The sequence below is a fragment of the Penaeus chinensis genome, chromosome 32, assembly GCF_019202785.1.
Source record: "Penaeus chinensis breed Huanghai No. 1 chromosome 32, ASM1920278v2, whole genome shotgun sequence".
NCBI lineage: Eukaryota > Metazoa > Arthropoda > Malacostraca > Decapoda > Penaeidae > Penaeus > Penaeus chinensis.
In genome coordinates this window covers 3512914-3522913 of record NC_061850.1, presented here as the reverse complement: position 1 = coordinate 3522913, position 10000 = coordinate 3512914, and the positions used below count along the sequence as shown (strand labels likewise).

The 10000-nt window shown below is 35.1% G+C and overlaps 1 protein-coding gene across 1 annotated transcript in view; it reads right to left on the bottom strand.

Moving 5' to 3' along the window:
• The window catches only part of LOC125042333 (muscle-specific protein 300 kDa-like), a 30091-nt gene that overhangs the window by 1430 nt on the left and 18661 nt on the right, over positions 1 to 10000 (bottom strand). Inside the window, exons 4-10 of the mRNA XM_047637868.1 lie at positions 9538 to 9712; positions 8623 to 9098; positions 8362 to 8422; positions 7540 to 7545; positions 6499 to 6507; positions 6086 to 6117; positions 1472 to 1705 (exon numbers count right to left, since the gene is read on the bottom strand). Of these exons, the coding sequence (XP_047493824.1) occupies positions 1472 to 1705; positions 6086 to 6117; positions 6499 to 6507; positions 7540 to 7545; positions 8362 to 8422; positions 8623 to 9098; positions 9538 to 9712 (993 nt within the window). The remainder of the gene's footprint in view (positions 1 to 1471; positions 1706 to 6085; positions 6118 to 6498; positions 6508 to 7539; positions 7546 to 8361; positions 8423 to 8622; positions 9099 to 9537; positions 9713 to 10000) is intronic.

Here is a 10000-nt window from a genome sequence, read left to right as displayed (position 1 = left end):
AAAGGGGGAGGGGGAGGGGAGAAGGGGTTGGGGGAAAGAGGGAAGGGGTTGGGGGAAAGTAGGGTGGAGGGGGAAAGAAGGGTGAAAGGGAGAAGGGGTTGGGGGAAAGGAGGGGTGGAGGGGGAAAGGGGAAAGGAGGGAGGTATGAGCAAGGGTGAAGATATGGGGAAAGGGAGAAGGTGTTAGGGTGATAAGGGGGAAGGGGGAGAAAAGAAGTGGAAGGAAAATAGGAGAAGAAGAGGAAGGGGAGAGGAGGGAATGGAGGGAGAAGAGAGCATGGAAGATGGAGGTACAGGGAGGGGGAAAGGGATGGAGGAAGAAGTGGGGGAAGGGGAGGCAGGAAAGTGGGAATGAGAAGGGAAAGGGAGACAGCAAGTGGTAGACAAGGCAGAGGATAATATCAAGGAGGGAGAAGAGGGAGAAAGAGATAAAGATTAGAATTAGAAAACAGCATAAACTGAGGAACCAATAATCAATGTGTGTGTGTATATATATATATATATATATATATATATATATATATATGAATGTATATGACCACCAATGATTTTATATTACACTCACGCTCTCTACTGACTATTGACTATCACTTCCACCTTTTCCTTGGCAAGGTTGCAATTAATGATCATGGTCTCTACTACAACGTCAATATTGATGCAATCCTTCAATTTCTCGCCACAATATTTACACGTTAGCAAGTCAATATTGACGCCGGTGCTTAATTTCTTGAAATGTTGAAGAGAGGGTATGTATCAGGATTTACTCATTTTTTTCTCTCTCATTCATTCCTTCATTCCTTCCGTTCTCTTCCTTACATGTTGAATTTTATGGGCACATCGATCTCACTTTTATTGTTTAACTATCTTAGCTTTTATTTTCAAGTTTTGTTTCTATTATTTTTTCTTCTTCTTCTTTTCTCTTCAGTACATGTAAACTCTTTTTCTTCTTTTCCGTCATGTTCTTTACAAACTCATATCTTAACTATTTCTATTTCCTTATCTATAATTTATATTTTCAATAGAATACAAAAGGCATGCATTGTCATCTCCCAGTCACTGTCATTTCCAAAATAATATTTTTGTCCATCTGTTCATACTCTCTCTCTCTCTCTCTCTCTCTCTCTCTCTCTCTCTTCTCTCTCTCTCTCTCTCTCTCTCTCTCTCTCTCTCTCTCTCTCTCTCTCTCTCTCTCTCTCTCTCTCTCTCTCTCTCTCTCTCTCTCTCTCTCTCTCTCTCTCTCTCTCTCTCTCTCTCTCTCTCTCTCTCTCTCTCTCTCTCTCTCTCTCTCTCTCTTTCACTCTCTCTGATATATATATATATATATATATATATATATATATATATATATATATATATATCCCTCTCCTTGCAACTTGCTGAATATCCATATCTTTGCAATTCCCACTCGACCCTTGCATGCCCTCGCCCTTCGACCCTTGCAACTCGCCCTCGACCCTCCGTCCGCTCCTCACCTTTTTAACCCGCTCGTCGGCCGTCTTCTTCACGACGTCCCAGCGGTTGGTGAGAGTCTCGACCTCGTTGTCCTCCTTCGTGCACTTCTCCATGTTGGACCTCGACTCGGCCGCCGCGTCGAGCTTCGCCCTGTTCTCCTGGCAGGCGACTTCGAAGGTCTGAAGGCGGCGACGAGGGAAAAAGAGGGAGAGGAAAGGGGTTAGGGAAGCTGTGTGGGGATTTTTTTTTTTTTTTCCTCTCTATCTCTATCTTTTTATTTAACTGTTAACTGTCTCTATCTCTCTATCTATCTATCTATCTATCTATCTATCTATCTATCTATCTATCTATCTATCTATCTATCTATCTATCTATCTATCTATCTATCTATCTATCTATCTATCTATCTATCTATCTATCTATCTATCTATCTATCTATCTATCTATCTATCTATCTATCTATCTATCTATCTATCTATCTATCTATCTATCTATCTATCTATCTATCTATCTATCTATCTATCTATCTATCTATCTATCTATCTATCTATCTATCTATCTATCTATCTATCTATCTATCTATCTATCTATCTATCTATCTATCTATCTATCTATCTATCTATCTATCTATCTATCTATCTATCTATCTATCTATCTATCTATCTATCTATCTATCTATCTATCTATCTATCTATCTATCTATCTATCTATCTATCTATCTATCTATCTATCTATCTATCTATCTATCTATCTATCTATCTATCTATCTATCTATCTATCTATCTATCTATCTATCTATCTATCTATCTATCTATCTATCTATCTATCTATCTATCTATCTATCTATCTATCTATCTATCTATCTATCTATCTATCTATCTATCTATCTATCTATCTATCTATCTATCTATCTATCTATCTATCTATCTATCTATCTATCTATCTATCTATCTATCTATCTATCTATCTATCTATCTATCTATCTATCTATCTATCTATCTATCTATCTATCTATCTATCTATCTATCTATCTATCTATCTATCTATCTATCTATCTATCTATCTATCTATCTATCTATCTATCTATCTATCTATCTATCTATCTATCTATCTATCTATCTATCTATCTATCTATCTATCTATCTATCTATCTATCTATCTATCTATCTATCTATCTATCTATCTATCTATCTATCTATCTATCTATCTATCTATCTATCTATCTATCTATCTATCTATCTATCTATCTATCTATCTATCTATCTATCTATCTATCTATCTATCTATCTATCTATCTATCTATCTATCTATCTATCTATCTATCTATCTATCTATCTATCTATCTATCTATCTATCTATCTATCTATCTATCTATCTATCTATCTATCTATCTATCTATCTATCTATCTATCTATCTATCTATCTATCTATCTATCTATCTATCTATCTATCTATCTATCTATCTATCTATCTATCTATCTATCTATCTATCTATCTATCTATCTATCTATCTATCTATCTATCTATCTATCTATCTATCTATCTATCTATCTATCTATCTATCTATCTATCTATCTATCTATCTATCTATCTATCTATCTATCTATCTATCTATCTATCTATCTATCTATCTATCTATCTATCTATCTATCTATCTATCTATCTATCTATCTATCTATCTATCTATCTATCTATCTATCTATCTATCTATCTATCTATCTATCTATCTATCTATCTATCTATCTATCTATCTATCTATCTATCTATCTATCTATCTATCTATCTATCTATCTATCTATCTATCTATCTATCTATCTATCTATCTATCTATCTATCTATCTATCTATCTATCTATCTATCTATCTATCTATCTATCTATCTATCTATCTATCTATCTATCTATCTATCTATCTATCTATCTATCTATCTATCTATCTATCTATCTATCTATCTATCTATCTATCTATCTATCTATCTATCTATCTATCTATCTATCTATCTATCTATCTATCTATCTATCTATCTATCTATCTATCTATCTATCTATCTATCTATCTATCTATCTATCTATCTATCTATCTATCTATCTATCTATCTATCTATCTATCTATCTATCTATCTATCTATCTATCTATCTATCTATCTATCTATCTATCTATCTATCTATCTATCTATCTATCTATCTATCTATCTATCTATCTATCTATCTATCTATCTATCTATCTATCTATCTATCTATCTATCTATCTATCTATCTATCTATCTATCTATCTATCTATCTATCTATCTATCTATCTATCTATCTATCTATCTATCTATCTATCTATCTATCTATCTATCTATCTATCTATCTATCTATCTATCTATCTATCTATCTATCTATCTATCTATCTATCTATCTATCTATCTATCTATCTATCTATCTATCTATCTATCTATCTATCTATCTATCTATCTATCTATCTATCTATCTATCTATCTATCTATCTATCTATCTATCTATCTATCTATCTATCTATCTATCTATCTATCTATCTATCTATCTATCTATCTATCTATCTATCTATCTATCTATCTATCTATCTATCTATCTATCTATCTATCTATCTATCTATCTATCTATCTATCTATCTATCTATCTATCTATCTATCTATCTATCTATCTATCTATCTATCTATCTATCTATCTATCTATCTATCTATCTATCTATCTATCTATCTATCTATCTATCTATCTATCTATCTATCTATCTATCTATCTATCTATCTATCTATCTATCTATCTATCTATCTATCTATCTATCTATCTATCTATCTATCTATCTATCTATCTATCTATCTATCTATCTATCTATCTATCTATCTATCTATCTATCTATCTATCTATCTATCTATCTATCTATCTATCTATCTATCTATCTATCTATCTATCTATCTATCTATCTATCTATCTATCTATCTATCTATCTATCTATCTATCTATCTATCTATCTATCTATCTATCTATCTATCTATCTATCTATCTATCTATCTATCTATCTATCTATCTATCTATCTATCTATCTATCTATCTATCTATCTATCTATCTATCTATCTATCTATCTATCTATCTAACTGGAAGAAAGTAAATAAATGAATAAACAGCAAAGATAATTCCTTCCCTTCTCTTGTTGTTAAAAACTTTGGTTTTTATATTCCTTCAATCAGCAAATTGATAAGAGAACAAATCGCTAAAATTCATATTAATTAGAGAATATGTAAAACACCAGAGATTAATTTCCCAGAGAAGATCCAAATCAAGGTGGTTGCAGGTGTTGCAAAAAATGCAAGACAACACACGGGATTGCAAAAAAAGGGGGGGGAGGGGGATCTGGTGCCGAGTAACCAATGGCAGGATTGCAAAAAGGGGGGGTGGGGGGGGATTTGCAATACGTTAGTTTGAGGTCTCAAAACCAGCTGTTTTTTTATTATTATTACTGGTATATTATAATCAAAATCTGATTGTTGCCCAAAAAATAAGGAAGTTAACGAAATCGACAGTCATAGAACACCCAGAGGAAAATAATAACAATAATAATGATAGTATTCACAAGCGCAGATTATTATAAAATGGTTGATCAGTAACTGCGTTTCATGCTAAGAAAAGAACAAAAAAATAAATATGTGAGAGGAATAACGTAAAGGAAAACAAAAGAATATCCATTTGCGAAAGAACGGCCAAGATGTCAAGATTAAAACGAAAAAAAATCGAATTAGAAAAAAATATATAAAATAAAATTGGTTTTCAGAAGCTTAGCATGACAGACAAATCTTACTGAATTTTCTTTATTTTTCTCGTCCTCAGCCCATATCCATCCAGAGCGAATGAGCAGTTGATATCAAGACTGAAAAGGTGAAGAGATTTAGGTCGTCTTCAGCAGAGATGGTGGTGGGGGGGGGGGGGTAGAGACTTCTGTGTTATGGGGGAAAAAAAAGACTTTCTTCCCTAGTAAGAGAGAGTGTACTGGGTTTTAAAAGTGTACACAGAGAGCATGTTTTACCGTGACTGGTTTCACTTTCGTATAAATATACATGTATATCCCTAAATTCAAGAAATATTATGTTGTCACTTTTGTCAACATGTATCTTCGTAATGTCTAATTTGATTTATAGTATAGTATGACATATATATATATATATATGTATGTATGTATATATATGTATATATATACATATACATATATATACATATATACATATAAACATCTATACATATATATATATATATATATATATGTGTGTGTGTGTGTGTGTGTGTGTGTGTGTGTGTGTATCTATAAAGAAGATATAGTAGCAAAGTAGACGTTCCTGGAAGAGAAATTGCCTTGGACCTTAATAATGCAAAAGCACCAAGGCATTTAGATTTTTTCCTTTCTTTGTATCCTCCTCCTCCTTCTCGCTCATCACAACATTCACAAAACACTACAGTAAACCATCAAAAAAAGCTAACAGCCAACTAACCTTCTCCTGTTGATGACGAAGCCAGCGACGACCGCAAGATATGGAAAAAGGGAGACACAGTGAGTCATGAGGAATTCGTGCATGACAGGAGACGTGACAGAGAGAGAGAGAGAGAAAAAAGAGAGAGAGTTACGTGGTTGTATCGTGATGATTCTTGGATGGAAACTAGAGTAAAATTGTTGAGTAAAAAGAAAAAAAAATTAAAGAAAAGAAAATTTTAAAAAAATATGTATACAAAGACAATATCAGAAAATTTTGAAATCTAAGTTTTTTTTCAAGTAATTAAAAAATACAAGCACGAAATAAAACGAAAAGAAGTAACAAAAATACGAAAGGTTCTGAAAAAAAAATCACGAGCATATGCACCCATTTTCGGATGAAAAAAAAAAATGAATGATATAATCTTCATAATGACAGGATGAAATTCTATCATATATATGTATATATGCATATTAACACGACATGTTCCGGTCGAAGAACATTCTAGCACACAAAACCATAACACAAAAAAAAAAATCTGAAAACGCAACGTCAGATTTCACTTACCGTCAACAGCTGATACATTTTATTTTGTCCAGATAATCATTCAATGGACAGTTGGGAAGTTGGCAGGGGGCGAAGCATCGACAGAAAAGGAGGGGGGGAGGAGAGAAAAAAATCAACAACGTCAAAATGCATTCACATACAGAGAAGATACCAGGATGCTATGTCAGTCGCTAGTAACTGGGAGTTTAATGCTTTAAATTCGGGTTTATAGCTACTCAAAATATGTGGTTTACAAACTACTACATTACCAGATACAAAGCTATTTAAAAAAAAAAAAAATGTCTAGACAGGGCTTAATAAAGTGCGTATATGTCATATATGTTGTATATCATAAATTGTTGTATATTTTATATCAACAAGGTTCAAACTTGGCAGAAAATGCCGAAGAAATAGTCCTCTTAACAAAAAAAAAACACTATATAAAAACACTGTATAAAAATTGACTACATTTCGAATACAACAACAAAAAAATTCAAACAGCTTTTTATAAGAAACACGAATCACTTATATATAAGCCTATGAGTATGCTTTTAGATTATAATACTATCATATCAGTTTTTAGCGAAATATTAGGGACATTTTTTTCCTGTGTTGTGAGTGTGGTTGTTGTACCAAGCAAATAATTCTGGGTTATTGTCATCCCACCGTCACCATAACAGTTAACAGTTAAACAGTCTACTCAAAACACACATAACTCATTAGCTTTTTATTTCATTAATTATTTTTACCTTTACTCTCATTAATTACCAAGGCCACGACTTACCGGCAGCAAATGATGATTATATATGTATAGAGATAGAGAAGCAAAACCAAGCTAAAAGCAAATATATTCCATGTAAGTTTTATGAAAATATTGCTTGACTGATGAGTTGATGTCCTACAGGTAGTTGAGGGCCATTTTAATTATCTTTTTTTTTTTCTCGAAAATTAAATATATATTGATCTTTTAATTACCAAAGTGTCCCTTTATAAATCTAGACTTTTAAAAGAGGGGGGTAATAATGTAGTAATGTGAATATGTTGGTACACTGTACTACTTACCAGGAACTGTTGCAGTTTAAGAGACCGTCATATACACACACGGCAATGAGGAGGCAGCGCATGATGTGAAAGAAATGAAAAAAAAATATGGTAAGGAAAAGCACGTTAGTTTACGGGGGGGGGGGGGTGCATATATAAGTTTAGGAGATTTTAGGAGTTAAAGGAGATTTAGAGATTACAACAAAATAAATGTCTATATACTTACTTAAGGAGAAAAAAATCTATTGTTAAGAAAATGTAAAAAATAAAAACATAATCATAAGGTACTTTAGTTTTTTTTTTTTTATAAAAAGGAGGTTAAATGCAGTTAGAAATGTCAGATAAAAAAAAAAGAAGATTAACAATGTAAAATCCACATAGCAACAGAATAATGATGTTAAATTACTCAATCAAAATCAAATCATAATGCATAAATAATGATGGAACATGGAGAGGGATGTTTACTGTGAGAAACTTAGCCGCAAGCACTCAAAGGCGACACCACCCGGAGAGCAGTTCATGCAAACACTGTCACTGCGAGTAGATGTTAATTTCCAAACGCCAATGGAAGTCTGCTGTAGACATATGACTTGAATAATATTTTGAATGTCATATATTCTCCGAGTGTGGAAAAGTGCTCATCCGAATCTAATTATTCGTGCAAAATAGGCCTAATGTGATCAATGCACAATCCACAACCATACTGCAAGCAGGTCCGATGGTCGGATGCCTTCAAAGCAGTTGCAAAAAAAAAAAATCTGGATATCGACTTAAGAAAAAACATTGCAGATTTCGGTGCATGAATATCCCAAGCTCAAGCCGGTGATTCGATCCCTTCCTTACCGTCCAAAAGGGCGTGGACTTCCGCTTCTAAAGGTTCCAAGACTGGCAGCCTTTCGTTAACCTGAAAGGGGAATCGAGAGTTTATTGCCGAACTTCACCTTATGTTCCTCTTACTCTTTTGTTTCCATTATATTAAGGGGGATAGCGATTTCCTTTTAATTCGCTGGAATTGTTAGTGGTTTTCTAAATTTCGATATCCTTAAAGCCTCAAGAAAAAAAAACATTCGACACGCTCAACAAGCTGACTGTTCCTCGTCGCACCTGTCCCTGAAGGTCAAAGATTTCCTTGACGCGGTCTTCGGGCGAGAGATCGACGGAGGAGGTGATAAAGTTGAGCTTCTCCCCAGCCGGAGTCATCCAGGCTCTGAGTTCGGCCAGCTGGCTGACCATCTTATGGAGCCTCTGGTTGAACTCGGTGAGGTCAGTGAGCGCCTTGTCCACCTTGTCGACGATCTGCTTCTTCTCGTCGATGTCGATGATCTCCTTCTCCATGAACTCCCTCTTGTCTTCGCCGGCGAGAGAGATGATGGTGGCGAAGCACTTCTTGATCACCTCGTAGATCTCGAGGGCGACCTTCTTGTTCTCCTCGGCCTTCTTCTTCTTCCTCTCCAGCCAGTCCGAGCCCTTCTTGGGGTCGTAGATCTTCTTGTAGGTCTTGAACTGGTCCTCCAGGGTGTCCAGAGGAGCCATGATGGCCTGGCGCTGCTGCTCGTACACCTCCCAGTCCTTGAATGTGCCTGGGAGAGGGAGAGGGAGGCTTTGTTGAGATTTAAACGTAGTTTAGCAGAGGTTTAGGGATTCAAATATTGATTGGGATGATGAAGACTGGGATGGGGAATAACCATTATCCTCCGGAAGTGAAGTAAGCCGTACACCTTGTGACATAAAGTTTAGGTATATGATTTATAGCTTTAAAGAACAAGACCACTAAGAGCTGAGGACCGAATACAGAAGAAAACAAAAGCCAATAGTAAGGAGACACAAATTTAAAGACGAAGAGAACTACAATAAGTAATAGTAGAATATAAGGATAAAAAGGAAAGGTAAGTGGATGAAAAACATCAAAAAAAGACATAGAGAACTATAATAAATGGATGAAAAACACCAAAAAAGTAAGAAATACCGAGTAGTACAAATTGACAAGAAACAAGGATAAGAAAGTCCAGCATCGCGCACCATTGAGTAATTCAATACGCTGCTGAGCCTTTTCGTTGGTGTCCTTCCACGTCTCTTCCAGCTTGGCAATCTCGCGCTCCAGGAAGGACGGGGCGTTGGGGTTAGACTTCAGCTTGGCTCCACGTTTCATCAGCTCGTTGTAGATGGGCGACTGGTTCTCGATGGTGCGGAGGACCTGCGGGGGAAGAGGAGGCGGTGAGAAAGAAGGAGACTGCGCGAGGGGGGAAATGGAGACGGTGAGAGAGAAGGAGACTGCGCGAGGGGGGAAGTGGAGGCGGTGAGAGAGAAGGAGACTGCGCGAGGGGGGAAGTGGAAGCAGTAAGAGAGAGAAAATGCGCGAAGGGGGGGAAATGGAGGTAGGGGGACTGAACGTGAAAAAACGGAATCATACAATTAAAATCTAACACTCCCGTAATCTACCCCCGAAAGAAAATAATAATAATAATAATAATAATAATCACAA